General features: G+C 35.7%; 1 protein-coding gene across 4 annotated transcripts in view; it reads left to right on the forward strand.

The window, feature by feature from the left end:
• Nucleotides 1-23,760, forward strand: part of SPAG9 (sperm associated antigen 9) — a 170,431-nt gene that overhangs the window by 39,742 nt on the left and 106,929 nt on the right. For all 4 annotated transcript variants that reach the window (XM_044672073.1, XM_044672075.1, XM_044672074.1 and 1 more), the window contains exons 2-3: nucleotides 664-784; nucleotides 22,058-22,128. In XM_044672073.1, the coding sequence (XP_044528008.1) occupies nucleotides 664-784; nucleotides 22,058-22,128 (192 nt within the window). The remainder of the gene's footprint in view (nucleotides 1-663; nucleotides 785-22,057; nucleotides 22,129-23,760) is intronic.

Raw genomic sequence — 23,760 nt, forward strand, 5'->3', positions numbered from 1 at the left:
TTGACACTACAAATTGAAACTATTTCATGCTTTTAGACAGGTGAGTTCATATTTAACCATAGTTTAATTCCAGTTTTGATTTTTATGTATGCCTTTTACAACATTAGCTTATAAATAACCTGAACTTTAATTCTATGTTTTAGAATTTACCAGTATATTTCAGGTACAAACCTATCAATTACAACATAAATTAATTAATTTAATATAACAAAATTCACTGAGCAACTTACTCTTTGTTCGTGCTGTCTTACATGTGGGATGAGGTAAAATTCTAGTTTGTTTTGAATTCAGCTAAATGTATAAGAATCCTTCTGGTTTTATGGTAGTTGCTGAATTTGGAGCAGAACATATTGACTTACTTTGACTTTACTTTTATAGAAAGGGAAAAGAAAAGCACTCAATGTTTGGCGATGTTAGCGGAATTCTTTATCTTTTTGTCTTATGCTTAAAAATTAGGTTATGAATATATCTTAAAAATAAAATTTATTTTCTACAAATTTTGAGATAAACAAAAAAATTAGGTTACATTCATATCAATAAGATTTATTTCTCCTAGGAGTTCAGTCTTATCCTTGGTCCCTGCCAGCAAGGGACTCAGGAATTGAAAATTCTAAATAACATTCAGTTCCTTTAGTGAAAATAATATATGTTCTTCTTTATTAGAAATTTATTGAATTTGAAGATTCCCAAGAACAGGAAAAAAAGGACTTACAAACTCGAGTGGAATCCTTAGAGTCCCAAACAAGACAACTTGAACTCAAAGCAAAAAACTATGCTGACCAGAGTAAGTAAAAATATCACTCCTCATAACTACACTGTCAACACTGGGTTCTAATAACACTGTGACTCATCCTGGCGTTTGACTATGTTTTTAAATACATGCCTTGAATTGTTAATTCTTGACTAAAGTCTGCAAGACCAGAAAACCAAGTGTAGCCTCTGCTTCATATTTTAATTTGGTGCTCAAGACTAAATGTGTCAAGATTGAAGAGACTGGTTTTTCTCAGCTGTTTTGTTGTTAAATTTTTTTAACCCTTACTTTCTGTTTTAGAATCAAAATTAAGTATTGGTTCCAAGGTAAAAGGGCTGTAAGGGCTAGGCAGTAGAGGTTTAAGTGACTTGTCCAGATTTACACAGCTAGGAAGTGTCTGAGGCCAAATTTGAACCTAGGGCTTCCTGTTTCCAGGTCTGACTCTCTACCAGTGAGCCACCTAACTGCCTTTTATTTTTTCATTAAGTGTGGACTTTTCTTGTTGCAAGGTTATTTTTTTCTATACTTTACTACTTAATATATACTCTTGAACTTTTTAAGATTTCAAGAATAAAAAAAAATTATGTGGATTATTTCTTCCAAGATAGGTTAAGATAATAGGTTCTGCTTCATTCTAAACCTCCTTGAATCCAAAAAAGAAATTATTTGGTTTTGAGATTTTGACCTATTTTCCAGGCATCCAAAGTATAATGTCTCAAACCCTGAATTATTTTTGTTTTCTTTTAATGCAAAAATCTCCCAGGGTAGGTAACAATAGGGAACCTGCATTTTTACAGAATTAATAAGTGACCTACTATGAATTTTATTTCGGACATCACCTTGATAAATGTAGCAGTTAAGTCATTTTTCCCTCTTTGAAGCAATAGGAGTGAATGAATCCTCATTGAGTATTATTCTATGTTTTTCTTTTCTTTTGTGTAAAGAGGCATTTCACTCATGAAAAGAAAGAACTTGAAAAAAAATTTACAAGCATGTTTCATGCCTAAAAGAGATGGTCAAGAGTTTGATAGAACCCCAGAATCCTGAATCATAACATTTCTTTTTCCTTCTTTATTGCCTCTTTCCTTCTCTTTGTCCCTGAATTGGTTATTAGTAATAAATACATATATTTCAAAGTACTTGTTATAGGCATGGAATAACAATTTGTAGTTCTCTTTATTTTAAGTTTGCTTTAGTTTAATCATTTGCTCTTGAGGAGGAAAAAGCCATATTCCCTTTTCCTTCCTTCTCTCCTCTGTAATTTCTATATCACTTTCAATATATAATGAAATAATAATTTAGTATAATCTATATCATAACTTTCCTTGAAGCAACCCAGTGAAAAGTTGGTGGTTTGGAAGGTATCCCCATTTTACACATTTGAAACTGAGGCTCAGAAGTTGTGATTTACCTACTGTTAACACAGCTTAAAAAGTCTTCTGACTGAAAGTTTAGTATTCTTTTACAGTGTGGCCCCTGAATCCTCTGGTATATGTGCTGCTGAAGTGAGCACCCTTTGAATCCTCTGGGACTGCATTCCAAGACCTGATGGCTAAAACAGTGGACATAAGTGAACACCTGCTGCCTTATATATTTATGTAATTTCTCTCAGTTCTTGCCCCTCCAGTGCTTTGGGTTGACCACAACTACAACAGATAACTAAAACTGTGGAAAGCAAAGCCATGGATAAAATGCTTCTCCATATCTACCCCATCCCTTAACAAAGAATCTTCATCTCTGCCTTAGAATAACATAAAACCAATTTGAGATCAGAATTCAAGCTATGTCTTTTTTTTTTTTTTTTAACCTTTACCTTCCACCTTAGAATCAATACCATGTATTGGTTCTAAGGCAAAAGAGTGGGAATGCTGGGTAATGGGGGTTAAGTGACTTGTCCAGAGTCACACAGCTGGGAAGTGTCTGAGGCCAGATTTGAATGCAGGACCTTCCATCTCTAGGCCTGGCTCTCAATCCCCTGAGCTACTCAGCTACTCCCTCAAGCTATGTCTTGACTGAAAAAAAAAAATACTACCTCAAAAAAATTAGAAATATTTCCCAAGAACATAATTGATCTCCATGTACTTTCTCCAACTATATAAGAAATGAAATAGACTGGGCCTGTGTTCTTTGGTATAGGGAACCTGTTCTGCCAGTGCTGGTTGGTGCCTTCTCTGCAACTTCTAGTTTTGGAAGACTGACTAAGGCCATGTTGGCTGATCCTCTCCCTATCTCCATGTGTGCCTGAGGATATTTCTCACATGACCCACCCCTCTGCCCAGCAGCCAAATGGAAGTGCTTCTTTCCTCCCCTGTCTGGGGTAAGGAGGGGGGTTCACATGCTGTGTGAGGGTTGCAGTTTGGATTCACCATCACTGTCTTAGAGTACTCAGAGAGTAAGTTATTTGCCCAGAGTCACAGCCAGGATGTGCCACCCTGTTATAGGAAATATTGTAAAGTATCTATTCAGACTTATGGTTCTGTGAGCTCATAAATTTGAAGATTTCCTTCAGTTCTACAGATTGCAATCCATCCATGCCTTGCCATTGGTATGAGTCTTGTCCATATACTCCTCTAACTTCAATAGAGGAGCTAGCCTTGCTATCCTGGGCAGAATCTTTCTTGCTTTCTCCAGAAATCATAAGGATACCAATGGAACCTTCAGATTGTCTACCTTATTCTCTGACCAGCCTATTTTCTTTTTTCATCTTACATTTCCTTAATTCTGGTTCTTCTTTGAAGTTCCCTATGAGTTATATATTTCAGGCTTCTCAACCTTCCGTACACATCTCCATTGCCATTCTTACAACACATCAATAGAACATTGGCATATAGTGAATTCTAACTTTAAATCCAAGTTGAAGAAGTTTATCTTGATGGAGTTCTCCAGATGCTATTGCAGAGCTTCTTAGTAGAAATTGTCACTTAAGAATTTGTCCAGTAATCTACATATGAAAAGCCAAAAGGATGAGAATGTCTTGTAAAGATTATGTCATGTATTTAGATGGGCAGCTTGTAGCATTCATATGTATCTATATCTTGGACAGATGGTACAGAAAGACAATAAGTTGGGCCCAGAATTAAATGAGAAGCAACAAGCTATATTGCCATTGGGAAATTACAAAACTTCTTTAATGATCCCAAACTTTTCCTACAAAGACCTATCTTTAAAATATTTTTCTGTGCTTTTAAAATTTCTTAATTCTGCTATGTATGTTTAAAAAAAAAAAAGGATTTAGTGTTTCCAGCCTACAAATTTTTCTTCATGTAATTGGAATGTAACATCTTATTATTACAAATTGGTTGTCCATTTTATAGTCTGGTACTGTCCTGGCACTAGCAAAAACTCTTTTATGAGTTGTTTCCTGAATGCTACCTTGACACTTCATTAGCTAATTTACAGTGTGACAACTATCCTATTGGTGTATCACAATTGACTCATATCCTTTTTTAAGGGTTTTTAAACTATTACCTTCTTTCTTAGAATCAATATTAAGTATTTTATTTTCTTTGATGTTTTGAATATGAAGAATATTTATTTTTAAGATAAATTCTGTCACTAATCAGACCAAAATTGTATTGGCTTTAATTTAATTTCTTGGATATTAATAATGTGCATAATTGCTATGAGCATACAAAATTGATATCAGCTCTTATTGCTTAGTTCGTTGAGGTAAGAAATGCATACATGAAGCAGAATTAATCATTAGATTTGACTTTTATACAACTTTTACATTTTCCTTTATCTCTGCTGATACTTTGATAGTTAGTTAACTGAAAAGAATTAGAACATGGATGCTGTGAATGGATACAAAAGAAATTTGTGCTTTTGTCTATTTTTTAAACTTTAAAATAAAGTTGACAAGCCTTTATTTCCTCTTGCTCTCCTGCCTCCCTCAGTTAAAAAAGAAAAAGAGAAACAAAGCCCTTGTTAGAAACATGCATAATTAAGCAAAACAAATTCCTTCATTGCTCATGTAAAACATGTATATCTCATTTTGAATTTTGAATCAATCTCCTCTATCAGGGGATGGATAGCATGCTTCCTTATTGGTTCTGGAATCATAATAAGTTACTGCATTGATTAAGTTCTTAGATTTTTTTGGACTCCTTTGCCTTTACAATGTTATCATATGAATTATTCTCCTTATTTTGCTCACTTCATTCTGAATCAGTTCATACAATCTTTCTAGATTTTTCTGAAACCATCTCCAAGATAATTTTTTATAGCACAATAACATTCTATTAAATTCATAGATCATAATTTCTTCCAACCATACTTTGTTTATCCATTCTAAGTTGATGGTTATTCTTTTATTTTCCAGTTCTTTGCAATAGATCCTACCCTCTTTTTTTTTTCCCCTTCTTCTTTTTGGAGTATACACCTCGTAATGGTATTCCTGGGGCAAAGATTACTACTTAGTGACATTTTGGGTATAGCTCCACCTAGTTTTCCAGAATAGTTGTACTAATTCTCAGCTCTGGCAACAATGCATTTAATGTACCTGCTTTCTCCTAGTCTCTTCAACATGTCACTTGAACTTTTTGTCATCTTTGCCAATCTGGTGGGTGTGAGTGTCTTTAATTTGTATTTCTCCATTCAGTGATTTGGAGCATTTTTTCACATGGCTTGGATAACCAAGCTTTCTCTGTTGGAAATTTTCCTGTTTATATCTTTTCACCATTTATCAATTACGGAATAGTTGTACAGTGAGCAAGAGTGAAAGGCATAATAAATTAGCATTCCCCACTCCCCCCTCCCCCAATTACTCTGAAACTTGAATCTTTTTTGGAGATCTGAATCAGATCTGAATCTGAAGTAATCATGGTAGTGTCTAGGATAAAACAACACCTGGGGAGAGGAAGGAGGGTGTCTTTCTCCTTTGTTCTCTATTGGAAGAATTACCTCTTAGTCTTTAGCCTTTTTACCTATATTTCTTATGATTTACTTTTTTTCCCTGGCTCTTGGAGTTATACTTGGATAAAAGATCTGTTACTTTTTTTGTGGAGGAGGGTGTTGTTTTTAGTTTTTGCCCAAGTTTTGCCTTTCATTCATTTCAATGAGGAGCCATTATTAGAATCATGTATTTGGTAGAAATTTTTTTAAGGCTTAAAATGATTTATAATTGAATTTTAAAAGAAATTCATTTCTGGTAGATCCTTGTACTTTGTCCTTTCTTTCTTACTCATCTCCCATACTCATTAATTTGCTTTGAGTATAATGTATTTTATATAGAAGTTCTGATTTTAATATAATGGTCCTATTTTTATTGTGACTAAAAAAGTAGCTGCTTTTGGGCCAGAGGCTAGCATGTTATTTTATAATGGAACAATGCCATTCAAGATTAGCACTCCTGGATAGAGCAGAAATTGATGACTGGTTCCGTGTATATAATTTATACTTTTAACACTGTAGAGAGAAATAGTTTTAATTTTCAAAATTAAGTCACTTGCAGCCTCCACAAAAATGAAAATTATGCTGATTTAATCCCACCTTTCTTTGTACTCACCAAGAGACCCGAGAGTAGATGCATTAAAAATTTTAAAAAAGGAATAGGAACTTTGTATCTGTCATAGATATATCTAATAAACTGACTTGGAGAGAAAGCTCATACCATAGAAAATTTGACTAACTTAGGTAATGATTTCTTTTATGTTGGAGTTAGTTTTTTTTTTTAAACCCTTATCTTCTACTTTGGAATCAATACTATATATTGTTTCTAAGGCAGAAGGGTGGTGAGGGTTAGGCAGTGGGGGTTAAGTGACTTGCCCAAAGTGCTACAGCTAGGAAGTGTTTGAGGCCAGATTTGAACCCAGGACCTCCCGTTTCTAAGCCTAGTTCTCAATCCTCTGAATCATCCAGCTGCCCATAATTTTTTTTAAGCTCTTATTTTCTGTCTTAATATCAGTTCTCAAACCAGAAGTATAACAAGGGCTAGGTAATTGGAATTAAGTGATTTGCCCAGGTCACACAACTAGGAAAAACACAAATCTGAGGCCAGATTTGAACTGAGGTTCTCTCCTGCTTCCAGGCCTGTGCTACCTAACTGCTCCTTGAAGTTAATTCTCAAGAGGCTTGAAACCTTATGTTTATATGCTTCTCCCCAAAATCCATCCTTTTAATACTTAAAAAGAGGTTAACTCTGCTCCCAAACTTTTTGCCTATATAAATTTTCACCTGTTCTTTTACAGTATTTGATTGAAATAAACATATTTGAAAAAAGATGCTGTGAGTGGATACTCAGGTAAGGATTTAGCTGAGTGTTTAATGCCTTGGTAGGATTGCTATAGGTCACTCTAGAATCTGGTGTCCAAATTTGCTCTTGATTTTGTCAAGTTTTCCTAGTCTCTGAGTGACAGCTTCACACGAATCCTACTAAATAGAAAAAGACCATTTTTTTTGGAATTAGAATATGCCTATTTATAGGTTAACATAGAGAAATATGTTGGATTTGAATTTTTTTCAGATGAGCAGAGCATTTTCTTTTAGGGTTACTCAAAGAAGGTTTCATAGAGGAAGTAGCATTTGCTATTATGCTATAATTTATTAGATTTTCCCTTATTTTATATTTATAATTTCTAGTAAATTTGGGAGATCCCTTTAGCCATACTTATAAGTTTCTTTTAGGATTTTTTTTAATCTGAAGCTAGCCTTAGCTACTTTCTTTATTCATATGGTTAGTACAAGTTTCAATTGGTGACTTTTTAAACCTTTTTTAAAAATTAAATTTTACAGATTTGTTGGTATACTTATTTGTGAACTATAATTATGTGACTATAGTTCACAAATAAGTATACCAACAAATCTGTAAAATACACATAACCACTTGTTAAGATTATAGTTTACATTTTCTGTTTTTTTTTTTAAACCCTTACCTTCCGTCTTAGAATCAATACTATGTATTGGTTCCAAGGCAGAAGAGTGAGAAGTAAGGGATAGGCAATGGGGGTTAAGTGACTTGTCTAGGGTCACACAGCTAGGGAGTGTCTGGGGCCAGATCTGAAGGACTCTTAATCCACTGAGCCACCCAGCTGTCCCCTACATTTTCTATTTTAATTAAAATTCTTGTTCAGGGCTACTTAATAAAAATTAGTTCTACAAAATTCTGAATATTTCTGAAGTTATCACATTTTATGTAAAATAAACTTAGAATTGTTGAGAATGCATTTCATTCTGTATTTTGATCCTGTAATTTGAAACACAGTGGAGGAATAGAATAGAGAGTTGCTTTTTAGACAGTTTAAATGATTTAGAAATTATATTGATAGGTGAGACCTTTTATTCCTTTTTTTTCCTCACTGGATAACATATAATCTGAAAGTTGGCTTTGCATTCTACAACCTATAATTCTGATTCAACTTCATTTTCAGGTTATATATATTCAGTACTTGAGAATTCATTACTTTTCCCTATCCATGCTAGTCTAAAGATTGGTGGTAATGATTTCAAAATTCTGAAGAAACTTATCTAACTGCTTGTTGGTTACTGATAGCTTGTTGAAGATATACTTTGGTAATGTTTTAGCCATTTAAATCTTTGTGCTTTAAGTGGGGTGGGAAAGCCTTGATTTATAAAGAGAACTTAAATAAGCCAAAGGTTTGTGCATGGAAAGTTGTTATGTGCATATGGCTTGAGGTCATTGTGGTTATGTAGCTATGAACAGATAAGGGTCAGGGGTGACTTAGTTACTACAAATAGATGAAGACTTTGGTTGAGGAGTATGTCAAACAGTTTTCTGTATGTTTGTGAAAGACTGAAGATAAGAGGATGTATGATGTAAAGCAAAGGAGAGTTTAGTTGGTCACAAAAAAAGGCATTTCTTGGTCAATAAGATGATTAAAAAAAACTTCACTGTATTGCTGAAGGAGGTTGTGGACTCTTCAGATTTGGAGACCTTCAAGAAGACAAGTCAGTCAACCTTCTATCCTAGATAGTTTGGACACTTTTCTTTCTAAAAGCAGAGGTTCTACATCACGTGCTTTCTAGAGGTCCCTCTCAGCTTTAATCTTTGACATTGTCTAAATCTTTTCCAAGAATTTGTTTTGTGGATCTTTAATGACATTTTTTGAATATTTATTGTTCCTAAGGTTGAATCATTAGTTTACATTTTATAAAATCTATCTAATCACTTTCCTTAGGCTTACAGACTACATAGATGACTTGTTTCTGAGGTTAATGTTTTAAGTACTCTTTGGTCTGAGTTTTCCTTAATATTTTAGGGCATTTGATGCTAAATTATTTAAGGAGAAACTTTTGAAAGGCTTTGCTTTGTGTCAATCTTTTGAGGCCTAGTAATAGTTGGTTTGTCTGCCTTCCTTAAACAGTAAGAACTAATGATTCTTTGTGAGAAGGCATATGAGTTGGATTTGGCTTTCTAGCAGGTCTGTTTCTCTTTCTTCCCCCATAGGCCTATCAGCAATCTGATTGGGCAGAAGACAACAGAGATGGAAGGTGTTCCAAACTTGGCAAAGGCCATCAATCTAAGGAGGTAAGCTCTGATTTTGAGCAGGTAGAGCAGGTAGCTCTTCCTGCCTTAACCAGTTGTCATTCTTTGGAAAGATGAGACCTCCCCTTATTCTCACCGGTCATTGTCACACGCTTATGGCAGGATAATTTGAAAAGGAGGCAAGATTTTCTCTTGTGGCTATTTTCTGATGAGGATATGTGTTAGTTTCTATTTTTCTACCCACCTTCTTCTCCATTCCTTTAAAAGTATTTTTTGATGAATTGGTTTGTTTAGTCATTTAAACTATTGTAGATATTTTAAAAGCAATAAGAGTCACTTAGATGTATCAACTTTTGATAGATTGACTGAAGCTATAATTTTGTTTCTGTCTAATCTCAGGTTGTAATTGATTTTGAAGAACAAGATAATGAAATTCTTTAGGTCTTTCAATGAGATTCTTTATCGGTTTGAGTTTGTGTGGGAATTATTCCATTAGAAATTCCTTGTTTTTAAAAATTGTACTTCATGTTTATCACATAAATATAATGAAGCTAGTGGTCCTTTTATATTGTATGTATATTCAAAAGGAATGTGTCCTTTGAAATTTTTTTGTACCTTTGTATATCTTTTAATATTCTACTTCTGCTCCTAATTTTAGGGAAGGTGAAGGATGGGTGGAAGAGAGGAAAGGGTTTTTTAAAAGATTAGATTCATCTTTGCAGTCACAGTTTTTCTCAAATCAGATTTTATATGTATATATGTATATGTATTTTTTTAGTCCTTACCCTTTCTTTCAGTATCAGTTCTAAGGCAGAAGAGTGGCAAGGACTAAGCAGTTGGGGTAAAGTGTATTTCCAGAAGTCACACAGCCAGGAAGGATTTTGAGACAACATTTGAACCCAGGTCCTCCCATCTTTAGGCTTGGCACTGTATCCATTGGGTGCTTTAGCTGCCCCAGATCAGATACTCTGACTACTTAGAATAAGCAAAGGAATAGTGTCTATGTGATCTAAATTGTTAGGCTCAATGGTATTCTTATATTCTTTTGACCTACAAGCTAGAGACAACCAGAAATGTGCCCACTTCTCTGGAAAGAATTTCTTCTAGGTAATCTTATGAAAGTAGAACATTAAAATGCAAATTTGGGAGGGAATTAGAAATTTTCTGAATTTTTTCTTCTTTGTGAGTTGCTTAACTGAATTACTTTCATCTCTGCCTTTATAATAAAAGAACACTACTTTTAAATGTTGTTCTGTAAAAGATTGAATGTTTGTAAGGAACACTGGGGCTTAAGATAAATGACAATACGACTGCTTAAGGGTTGCTCTATTGGAATCCTTTTTGCTGTTTCCTAGCAATAAATATTTATTAACTTCTTATGAATTGGTGCAATAACTACTAAGGTACAATAAAATAACAGATAAGTTTTACTTATTTTAGAATAAAGTAGATAAGACATGTTTCCATTTTTTTTTCTAGACAGAGGAGTAAGAAACCTGTTGTTTATACTAGAGGGAGTAAAACACTACCATATTCAATCTCACAAAAGTTTTTTTAAAAGCTAAGGGATAGGGGCAGCTGAATGGCTCAGTGGATTGAGAGCCAGGCCTAGAGACAGGAGGTCCTGGGTTCAAATCTGGCCTCAAATACTTCCCAGCTGTGTGATCCTGGGAAAGTCACTTGACCCTCATTGCCTAGACCTTACTGCTCTTCTGCCTTGGAGCCAATACACAGTATTGACTCCAAAATGGAAGGTAAGGGTTTAAAAAAAAAAAAAGCAGCTAAGGGATATTGTTTGTCTGCAGTTAAGTTTAGGGTGAGTATAGAGCTGGTAGCTAACCATGAGTGACTTGGTACTGTTGACATAAGTATGCTGATCATCTAACTTCTGGAGTTTAATCTACTCTTGAGAACACTTGCGCAGGAAAAAAAAAGTTACATAGCATGCTGTTAACATTGAGTTGTCAAAATTTCTTTTTTTTAATTGGAAGTGAATTTCTGAATTAGGGGCAAGGTATGTCTAACCAGATATTTGTATTATAAAAAGAAGCCCCTGAAATAACTTAGAAGTAGGCAGAATCCTGTGGGCCATATTTTCAAGCTTCTTTACAAAATTCTTTTCTTGGAGAAGGTTGGCATTAGGAAAGAACTGTTGATTATCTTAAACATTTTTGTCAGTGTTTTGTGATCATACTGTTACAAGTAAATGAGATAAACCATTTCAGGATACTTTTTCTTTGGTACCATAAACATGGGACTGTATGGAGACCATAAAGTAAATATGGTAGTCATTGTAGATTTAACAAATGAACTTTCTACATACAATAGATATCTTTCCAAGTTAAGTACAGTTCTGAAGTTTATCATTTCATAAGAAACTAAGTATATTAGCTAGCTATGCAACACTTGGTAAATCACTTGATCACTCTACTCCTGAATTTTCTCATCTCTAAAATCAGGAGGGTTGAAGTTGGTGATCTCTCATGCTCTTTCCACAACTAGAATTCCATAATCAGAAAGAATATTCCACTTTTTCCTCTAGACAGCTAAAATAAGTGAAACCAAGTTGTTATTACTTATTTAGACTGAAAGTTATTAGATATTCAAAGTATCATTGCTTCTTTCTCCTGTTGTTTCATAAAACTAACTTTGTTAGCAAGGCTTTTAAAACAGTTATCATCGAGTAGGAAAATTTAGAGAACTCAGATTTGTAGTTTGATTGTACAGTGAATGGGGTCCTAATTGAATCAAAAGGATTTTTATTTGCACCTTTAAGATTTCAGGTTTGAATGTCATTGTGTCCTAAGAATGTTTTGGGCTAGGGCTCTCAGGCCAGGGTAGTGATTCCAGGTACAAGGTTAGAATGTAACTGAACATTCATGTGCCATAAAATTCAGTAAAAATAAATTTAATCATAAGATTAAAAGGGACAATTCAGATCTGCTTCTACATTTGTCAGTCTGGCAATGCTGGTTCAGAAAGCTGCCCCAAAGAGTGTTAGGAATTTCATAAAAATTCTAGCACCCAGCTATCCATAATATGGAATTTTTTGCCTCAGGCAACAACGAAGCAACGCCAGGTGTTCAGGCCATATTCCTTTGGCCTAACCTACTTCTGAATACAGGAGACTCTAGTACAGTGATGGGGGAACCTTTTAGAGGGGGAGGTGATTGAGAAATGTCCTCAGTTGTGCTTGGAGGGGGGGGGGGGGGGGGGCTGTCTGGCCCCACCCACCACACCTCTGGCTTTGTAGTAATGAACTCTGGTGAATTCTGTGCTGGGACAACTTCACACATGCCCTCAGAGAGGGCTCTGAGTGCTCCCTCTGGCATGCCTGCCATAGATTTGCCACCATGGCCCTAGTACAATAAGCATCTCTCCTGCCATAATATACCACCACTTGACGGCAAGGTCCCAAAAATACTTCATGGAACCTTCCAGCATTTTATAGAGCCCTAAAACTATTAATAAAAAAACTGGGTTATTGTACCAGTGGCAACACTTCTGACAGCCCTTGAACCCTTCCCCCCTAATCATTCAGGGACATTTGTGGCAAAGAAATCATAAATCTCTTGCATGCAACTTATCTTGGGGCCTAAGTTGATAAAGGGACTCATTCTTTCCTGGCTGCCTATTGAGTGTTCAGTGTTCTACAATGCAAACCTTGATTTCTCTGGGAGGGAGCCCCATTAGGGGGATAAAATCTTTGCCTCTTTAGATTCCTCAATTCAGGGGCTGCTCCCTCTTTTTCTACTATTCCCCTTGTGGAGGAGGGAGTAGATGGTGACTTTCCCCTCACCTTTATCCAGGGACTCAAGATTTCTAAGTCAGCCAAGAGATCCCCTTTTTTCCAGTTGAATTTCCATTTCTTTATAATTATTTAAAGACAGACAAAAGCTAGGACCTTCTCTGTAAAAAAGAGTGCCCTGATCAGAGACAGTGGAGAGGAGCACTTAAGGAAGAAGTATCTATTTTGTAAGAACTTTAGTGGTGGCAGATACAGTCCACCAAATCCATTTCTTTTAGGAATCTCTCCCTTGCCATTACTAGTCCCCAGTTAGATGGAAATCATTCTATGGATCTAGGTACTTAAAACTCTATCCTAGTTATCTAAAAGGGCATAATCTGATTGATTTAACTTGCTTTGCAGAAGTAAATTTGTGATTTTCCAAACGGATAGAATTTTGTAGCCTGGAGAAGGCATGGGGTTGGTCCAGTTTCACCATACTTTGGCTGATCTTTGTAAAGCCTTATTGGATTGCTTTAGTTTTCTAAGTTCCTCAGTAGGAAGAGCCTACCCATAGCTCTCTTTCACATTCCAAGATTCCCAGTTCTCATTCTCATTTCTATTTCCATTGTCATTCCCCAGTTGACAAATGGTCAAGGGATATAAATAGGCAGTTTTCAGATGAAGAAATCAAAACTATCAATAATCATATGAAAAATATTCGAAATTCCTCCTGATTAGAGAAATGCAAATCAAAACAACTATGAAGTACCACCTCACAGCTAGCAGAGTGGACAATATGACAACAAAGGAAAATAATAAATGTTGGAGGGGATGTGGCAAAATTGGGACACTAATGCAGTGCTGGTGGAGCTGTGAATTGATCCAACCATTCTGAAAGGCAATTTGGAATGATACCCAAAGGACTAAAGAATGCATGTCCTTTGATCCAGCAATACCAGTACTAGGTTTGAATCCCAAAGATAGAAAAAAAAATGGGGGTGGGACGGGAAGGTTCTGTTTGTACAAAAATATTTATAGCTTTTTGTGATTTCAAAAAATTGGAAAATGAGGGAGTGTCCCTCAATTTGGGAATGGCTGAACAAATTGTGGTAGATGATGGTGATGGAATGCTATTGTACTGTAAGGAATGATGAACTGCTTGATTTTTATAAGAACTGGAAAGACTTATATGAACTGATATGGAGTGAAATAAGCAGAACCAGGAGAACATTATACACAGTAACTGAAACATTGTGGGATGATCAAATGTGATTGACTTTGCTACTAAAAGTAATGCAATGATCCAGGACAACTCTGAGGTACTCATGAGAAAGAACGCTATCCACAACAAGAGAAAGAATTATGGGAGTAGAAATCCAGAAGAAAACATATGATCTATCATTTGTTTATATGGGCATATGATTTGGGGTTTTGGTTTTAAAAGATTAATCTATTACAAAAATGAATAATATGGAAATAGGATTTGAGTGATAATATATGTATTCAGTGAACTTGTTTGTCAACTCTGGGAAGGGAGAGGTAAGAAGGGAGGGAGACAAGAAGAATCATGTAACCATAGAAAAAATAAAAAAAAAATAAAAATATAAAAATATATTTCCATTATATTCACCTGTTGCCCTAATCTCAGAGAAACTCTACAAATTTCCCCAGTGGGACTGCTGGGTCAGTTAATCTGCCAGTTAACATTTATTAAGCACTTACCAAATTTCAGACACTGTGCTAATGCTGGCGATACAGAGAAAGGCAAAAGGTACCTGCTCACCCTGAGTGAGGGAGCTCACAATCTAATGTAGGACTCATTCTTTCTGCCCTGGTTAGCATTGTCCTATTCACTTTTGTGTTATTGAATCTATGAGACTTCAAGGCACATCACTTAAAAACCAAAATTCAATCAAAACTTGTTCATATGTCTCTAATTGCTGAATGCACAGAGATAATTTATTTTAATTTTCTATATGTTGGTGATCCAGATGTCTTAAAACAATAGGAGCCTGGGCTTGCTAGATTTTTTACTTTTCCTGCTAGACTTTAGCATCCAGGAGATTAATTCTCCCTCCTTTTATCATTAAGAAGGCTCCTTATGTGAGTGGTTACTAATTTGCATTGTAAGAGAGAGTTTCTATGCCAGTAAAATCACAGTTTCACTCAAAAAAATTACATAGAATATAGTAAGACATAGTCTGGTTCCATTAAGCTTTGCTAAGCTGATTTCAAATCTGTATAAAGTGATAATATGAAGGCCAGTAGCAAGCTAAGCTAGTTGTCCCCATGTGTCTTTGTAAGTTGTTGTTCAGTTGTGTCTGACTCTTTTTTGACCCAGTGGACCATATTGCCCATGGGATTTTCTTGGTAAAGATACTGGAATGGTTTGCCATTTCCTTCTCCAGTGAATTAAGGGAAACAGGTTAATTGACATGTTCAGAGTCTAAGTGTCAGAGATTGGTTTTGAACTCATTGGGCCTGCCTAACTTCAGTCCCAGAGCCTTCTGTCTACTAAGACACCTAGCTGCCTTGTTATTTGCTCCCATTATCTGTGTGATTATATAAAGTAAATGACATATACTAATGCCAATAACAGTGTAGATCTTTTTTGAGATCAATATATATTTTGGAAGAGGGAGAAAAAAAGTATAGGCAATTCATTTATCAATTTGAAGTGATTATAAGAATATGTCAAATGGCAATGAATTAAGCAGATTTAGTTAATGTGTGAGAAGGGAGGCATGGGGTATTAGAGACCAGAATAAGTACATGCTAAGGGAAAAAGAAATGATTAATTTGAATATCAGAAATTCCTACATGAAATATAATAATCATAGTCCCCTCTTCCAAACCTAAGTTTTTGATACTTAGAAAATAGTTGGAACTAAACATTACATAAGAGTATGGGTTTTGTTTTCAATGAAGGAATACTGAGTTAGCGATTTCACTTTAAGATTTCTTCACCTTGGTATAGACATTTAGATACTTTGCAATCCTTCAATCAGTTTCTCATTGACTAGTTAGTTGGCTTACTGCCAAGAGGTTAAACTACCATTCCTATTTGACCTTAAACTTTTATTTTATTTATTTATTTATTTTTAACCTTTAACTTCTGTGTATTGGCTCCTAGGTGGAAGAGTGGTAAGGGTGGGCAATGGGGGTCAAGTGACTTGCCCAGGGTCACACAGCTGGGAAGTGTCTGAGGCCAGATTTAAACCTAGGACCTCCTGTCTCTAGGCCTGACTCTCAATCCACTGAGCTACCCAGCTGCCCCTCTGACCTTAAACTTTAATAGAATATTCTGCGTCTTCATTAAGAAAATCAAGCCTCTAGTCTGCCCAATTACAATCAACACGTCTTATAAAACACCTGTTATGGATCAGGCATTATGGTAGGTTCAAGGGATCCAAAGACCAAGGAAATAGACCTTGTACTGCAGAAGCTTGCAGGGAAACAACATGTGTACATATGAGTAAATACCAAAATATACTGAAGGTAAATAATATGCTAATTTCCTAGTACCCATAAGAGGCACTGGCAGCTAAGAAAATTTGGAAATGTTGAAAATTGTACTTGAGCTGAGCTTTGAAGGAAACTGTTGATTTTTTAGAGGAGGAAGTGAGGAGGAAATGTATTTCAGGCTTTAGGGCACAGCCTGTTCAAAGTCATGGGAAAGAGCATGCCTATTTGAGGAATAACAAGGTCAGTTTGGCTGCACTAGAAGATGCAGAAGGATTAGTAGTGTAATAATCTTGAAAAGGGAAGCTAGAACCAGATTGTGACAAACTTTACATGCTAAACACAGGAGTTAGTATTTGATCCTAGAAGCAATAAAGAACCAGTTGAGGTTTTTGAATGAGAGACCGATATGGTTAGATGTGTACTTCATGAATGTCACTTTGGCAGATGTGTGAATGGTTTGGATGGGAGATTGAGAGTGGGAGGCCAATTTGGAAGCTGTTGCAGTAGCTCAGGTGTGAGGTGATAAGGTCCTGAATTACAGTGGTAGTAGCCATATATAGAGAGGACAATATGTGACATGAGGGAGAATGAGGAACTGGGGGTGGCACTATCTCAAACTTGAATGACTGATTAAATGGTGGTGTTCTTGACAAAGCAAGGATGTTTGAAGGCAGGCTGGATTTTGGGAGAATGAAAATGAGGTCTGTTTTGCACATGTTGAGTTTGAGGTGTTTATGGGACATCCAGTTTCTAATACCCAGGAGATAGTTTGTGATGTGGAACTGATAGATATCTTCAGCTGATCAGATTATTAAGGAGTGTAGTAGGGAAATAGTTTTGACAGAATAGACCTTCAGATATACCCATAGTGAGGGGGCAGAGTATTGTTGATTATCCAGCTAAGGAGATTGAAGAGTAGTCAGACAGATAGGAGGAAAACCAGTAAATACCATTGTTGGGAAAACTCAGAGAGGAAAGAGTATCCAGGATGTTATGATATAGTTAATAGTGTCAGATGCTGCAGAGAGATCAGGAAGGATGAGGATTAAGAAAAAGTCACTGGGTTTGGCAATTAAGATATCATCTATATGAGTTCATTCTTCTCCAAGTCCTTATGTTTCCTTTTACATTCACCTTTTCATCATTCCCTCTCTTCTCTGAGGAAGAATTCCCCAGAAATAGCTTTGTTCTTCCTTCCTGATATAAATCCTAAACCCTTGGTTTTTTCCAAGGTAAACTATTCCTTCAGTTATTTTCTCTGCTAACTCCTCTCCTTTTGTCTTTGTCTTCAGATATAAAGTCTTCTTTATTAAAAAAAAAAAACAGCTTTTTATTTGAACCATTCTAATCTGTTTTTCTCCTTTCTTTTGCTATCTAACTCCAAAGAAATGTCTGCCTTTATTTCTTAACATACAACTCCCAGATTAACCCCTCTTATCTAGCTCCTTTTCCTAGTATTCCATTAATTTTTGAAATTCCTTTAGCTAATATTGTGAGTAACATCCTCCAGTCAAATCCATTGATCTTTTGAGGGCCGGTATCCTCTTGTTTTTCTTTGTATTTAATACTATCAATCACCCTTTCATTTAGTCAATACTTTCTTTGTTACTTACTATTCTAAGCTCCAGGGAAGCAATGAAAAAAGCAAAAAACAATTCCTATCCTTAAGCTTACATTCAAAAGGAGCTCAGAGAGAAGATGTGATCTGTAGGCAAGAAATTGTGGAGAAATAGATGGCAAAATTAGGAAACTAATTGGATATATATATGCAATGAGGATGACACTCGGTGACTGGAAGGATGATGATGCCCTGAGAATTTGGGAAGGTGGGGAGATTTTGGTAATAGAAGGGGAAGAAAATTAGTTCTGTTTTGGAAAATTTAAAATGTCCAGTAGATTATTGATAATGTCGAACTAGAGCTCAAGAAACTCTTCTTCAAGAGGTAGGTTGCATTTATAAATCTGGGAATTATCTGTGTAGCGATGACTAATTGAACTCATGGGAGCTGATGAGATCAACAAGTGAGAGAATATAAAGAGAAAAGAGAAGAGGGTCCAGGATAGAGCTTTGGGAGACCCACAGTGAGTGGGTGTGACATGGATAAAGTCCAGTAAAGGAGACTGAGAAGGATCATACAGGTAGAAGGAAAATCAAGAAAGAGTTGCTGAGAAAGGAAGGAAACAAGGATTTTTTAAAAGCTCCTACTGTGTCAGGCACTATTGATTTTAATCTGTTTTAATCACTTTACAGATATTATCTTGTTTGATCCTCATAGCAATCATGGAAAAAATAAGTGCTATTATCATCTCCATTTTACAGTTGAAGAAAGTAAGGCTGAGAGAAGTCAAGTGACTGCCCAGGGTCACCCAGTTACTGTGTCTGGTGCCTGATTTTATCTCAGACCTTCCTGACTCCAAGCATAGATAACATTCTTATTGGGGGTTGGCAAAGTATGGCTCTCGAGCCATATCTGGTTCTTTTGAGGGCTAGATATGGCTCTTTCTGCAGGAGCCATAAAGTCAATTTTTTTTTCAGGCGCTGTTAACAGGAGCGCACTGTGAGCTCTGTATGGCTCTCACGAAATTACATTTTAAAAAATGTGGCGTTTATGGCTCTCACAGCCAAAAAGGTTGCCGACCCCTGATCTACCTTCTTGCCTCATTTAGAGGAGATGATATTCAGGAAGAGAAAATAGTCAACACTCTCAGAAGCTGCTAAGTAGTCAAGAGGGAAGAGAATTGAGAAAAAGACCAATAGAATCTGATAGTTAAGATACTTGTAACTTTGGAGAATGGTTTCAGTTGAATGATGAAGCCAGAAGCCAGATTGCCAAAGGTGGAAGCACTGAGTGTAGTTGGGTGAGCAGAGTATTTTCTTGAAATCTCTCATCTCTTGGTTTTCATGACTCTTTGGTTTTTATTTTCTTCCTACCCTTTTACTTTTCCGTCTCCTTCACTAACCTTTTTTATCCTTGCTGTAAATCTGAAACATCTGCCATTTTATATTCTTGGTCTCCTCTGCTTATTTAGCCTTTTAGCTCACTGTTTTGGAGAATTCATCTCTTCCCTATCAGCTATCACTTGTTATGTTGTTTCATAGAGCCTGACTTCTCTACAAAGATACAATCCGGTAATTTTAGCTACTTATAACACATTTCTAATTGGATTTCCTGCTGTCACCTTAAACTTATGTCTAAAACTGAATTTAAAGCATCTTTATCTTTCAAACTGGTTCACTTTCTCATTTTCCTCATTTGTTTCAATGATAATCTCCTAGTATTCCAGGCTCTGACACAATTTTTCTCCCTCCCTTAATTCAGCAAACATTTATCAGATGCTTATTGTGAGGATTTTATTGCTGTTTCATACCCTCTGCCACCACCCTCATAAGCACTTAACCATCACATCTGATAACTGTAACTTATTTTTTTGGTTCAAGTTTCTTCTTCAACCCATCGGATATATCAGTGATTCCCAAAGTGGGTGCCACCGCCCCCCCCCCCCCCCAGTGGATACTGCAGTGATCCAGAGGGGCGGTGATGGCCACAGGTGCATTTATCTTTCCTATTAATTGCTATTAAAATTAAAAAAAATTAATTTCCAGGGGCTAAGTAATATTTTCTGGAAAGGGGGCAGTAGGCCAAAAAAGTTTGGGAGCCACTGGGATATATGATTGCCAGATTAATCTTTTATCTTATCCTTCTCCTAATTTACTAAGCTTTTTTCCTACTATCCCCTAGTATTAAAACTCTCCTCCTGCCACATCGCTTTGTGCTGCCTGCTGTGCCATACCTACTTTTCCTCTAGCCTTGTACGTATGTAATTCCTATTACCTTGAATACTCTTTCTTACCTGCCAGGTTTTTCGAGTTTTTTTTTTTTTTGTTTTGTTTTGTTTTGTTTTTTAAACCCTTACTTTCTGTCTTGGTAATAACTCTTAAGACAGAAAGGCAAGGGCTAGGCAAATGAAATTAAGTGACTTGCCCAGAGTTGCACAGCTAGGAGACCTGCCAGGTTTTTTAAGGTTCTGCTTAGTCCTCATCTTGATCATGAAAACCTTTTCTGATTGCCCCATGCCACGTTGATTTCTCTTCTTTCTGTGCTTTCCTATGGCTCTTGGCTCATATAATGTGTCTTGAATAATAATATTGGTTTATTCATTGGCTTGTCACTAATTGTTTTGTATGAATACATCTTGTCTTTCTAGATAGACTAAAAACCATAGTTTTTCTTTTACACCACAGATTGCTTAGTACAATACTGTGTGTGTACACAGGTGTCTCATTAATTCTTAAATTGACTCTACTTGGACAATTATTCTGAGTTAGGAAAGAATATTTGATAATTTTATTCAAGAATTTTTTTTTCTTTTTTTTTAAAGAAACCTTTATTTTCTTTCTTAGTAACAACTTTAAGGGAGAAAGGCAAGGGCTAGGCAAATGGGGTTAAGACTTGCCCAGGGTTGCACAGCTAGGAAGTATCACATTTGAACCCAGGTACTCCTGATTCCAGGCCTGTCTCTCTTTACACTTTACTACCTAGCTGCCCCAAGAATGTTTTTTTATTATTAAAAATAAATGAAATAAAATTAGACATTCTGGCAGGGTATTTATTTTCTTTATAGGTCTTTCTCTGCATAGCACAAATACTTAATAGAATATTCTGTTAGTATGGTTTTTAAATTTTAAACTTTCTTTTCAGAGAAACATTCCACAGTAGTCAAATGACCAAACTAAAGTATCATGCAATTACCAGAAAATATCAGCAGAGGGAGCCAAATTTGTAAGAGGATAAATCCAGAGAGTTATTAAAGCATGAGAAGAAAAGATTGTAAAAAATAAATGTTGATACCTTCATGTATTCATAGTGGAAAAAAAATAACTGTCTTGTGTTTGCAATATAATTATTTGGTTTCTAAGTTGGGATGGAGAGGGATCCAGAGAGCTTTTTAAAAATGGTTTGATGAAACAGGAAAATTTTCAGAGGAGTTAATAAGTACAGTTGCAAGAGTTATGTTCCAGAGACAGACAGACAGACAGATAGACAGACGCACACCCATGATAGGTGAAAATCCGTGAAGTAGCGCATTATATTTATTTTATTATTATGGGCACAGTAGGGGAGAGCAAACATACTGAGCCAATCAGCACCCAGGACACAGAACATAGCATTGTGGTTGGTTTCCTTTTATTCTGTCTGCCAATAGTGTGCTGTGTACAATCTCACTTTGGCAAACTTGTGCAAGTGGTGGCAGCATACTGCCTTTCCATTTTATACAGTATGGTATTCATCCACAAAATCCTGCAATATAGTGAAAACTCTGTGATACAGAATTAAATATATATTAAAAACCCACAATTTAGTGAAGCCAAGATAAGGGAATCATGATATAGTGAGGGACAACTATATATGACAAAGCTAATGACTTGTTTACCAAATTACATTAAGAAAATTATTCCTAAGTAGTACTAGTTTAAAATAGTTTTTTCTTTCTTAAGTTTTGAATTGATTATGGGTGAAGAAATTAGATCACTCAATTCTTCATGGAAATCAACTAGAATGATTAGAAGTTGATAAACCAGGTTTCTGACTTTAAGACTGGCTTCCCCCTCCCCCCCAGGTAGATTGTGTATAATTTGGTGATATTGATCTTTCTGTCTCCATTTCAGTTAGCAGACTAGAGGAGCGAGAATCAGAGTTGAAGAAAGAATATAATGCACTACATCAAAGACACACAGAGGTAAGTCTCTGGGCCCCTTTTATGCCATTATTTGAACAAAAGAAATTCATCTAGTATATATTAAAACCCCTTTGAAATCTAGAATAGTTTATGTTCTGTGAAACAATTGCATCTTATATTTATCTTTTAACAAATGTGTCATTTCATCAGAAAACTGGCCCTGAATTTGTATGCCACTGATTAATGGCACTTGTTTAAAAAGAATTACTTGTGTCCTTATGCAGGGTAAGTACAAATTTATATGGAAGGAGTTTGGTAAAAAGAGTGGTAATATAATTTATTTTATTGCCAGTATTCATAAAAGGAATAGGATGGGTTGGTAAGATATTGGTGTGAACTCATAAATTTATCATACTAATTTTTATGTCTGATAAATCTATTCTATGGATTTATAGTTCATAGTTATACTAAGTGAAAAATGTCTCCAAAACAGAGAATTAATGTGTACCCTGACACATGAGATTTGATGTTTTGCATCTTAGCTTACATAGTCACATGTGTTGTCAGGATCATGAAACATCACACACAGATTTTGGTGTTCAGGAGTATACCTGGAAGAATATCTGTAGAAGACTGGAACCATAGAGCTTAGTGGAATATAGAAGGAGCACACCTAACTACTTTTTCAGGGAAAGGGAATAAGCTTTTATATAGAGCCTACTTAGTGCCAGGCAGTGTGCTAAATGCTTTTATAAATATTATCTCACTTGCTCCTCACAGCAGCCTTGTGAGATAGATGCTATTACAGTTATGGAAACTGAGGCAAACAGTGGCTAAGGAAATTTGAACTCAGGTCTATCTTACTGCAAGACCAATGCAGTGTGTAAAAATGTCCACATTTAATAGTAAATATTTTGGTGGGTATTGAGGCTACTGAATTCATTTTTCATACTTTACATAGATTACAGTATTGATTTTAGTGCCTAGTGCAGTGCCTTAGGTACATAGTAAGAATTCAGTAATGTGTGTTGATACTAGGAGGGAATAAGACCTTTGATTTCACTTGTGTAGGGAATTCCTAGCTGAGGAAATGCAGACTGACACCCTTTCTCTAAGTACTGAGAGCCAAACTGACTTGGCCAGGGTCATACTGTTGGCATGAGTCAGAGATGGCACATGGACTCCTTCTTGACTTTAGATTTGTCCTCTGTGCACTACACTGCCTTGCCTTATTAAAAAAATACATTAAAGAAATATGTTCACCTACAGGGAAAAACGGAAATTGGCTGCTTATTACTTGTATGGTCTTGGGCAAGTCACCCTCTCTGGGCCTCAGTTTCATCTATACAATGAAGAAGTTGAATAAGATGAACTTTGGTTTTTTCTAGCTCCAAATCACTGATATTATGGCTTACTGCAACACATTCTCACAAATGCTGTCATTGCATTTCTGTGATATGCTTTAAAATGATGTAATATATCCTCTCAGCATATGTAAAATAGATTCTTGAATTGTTTTTTGAAAAGTGAAATGCTATATATTTAATTCATTTTTTTTCATTGATTTGCACAATAAAATTGGAGCTCTGATCCTACAGGATAATCTTGCTTCAACTTTGACACCCTGGCTCTAGAAAGATATAAAAGTTTTCTTATAATTGGTTTAATTCCTTTAGTGTAGTACAAAATCAA

The sequence above is a fragment of the Gracilinanus agilis genome, chromosome 4, assembly GCF_016433145.1.
Source record: "Gracilinanus agilis isolate LMUSP501 chromosome 4, AgileGrace, whole genome shotgun sequence".
Lineage (NCBI taxonomy): Eukaryota > Metazoa > Chordata > Mammalia > Didelphimorphia > Didelphidae > Gracilinanus > Gracilinanus agilis.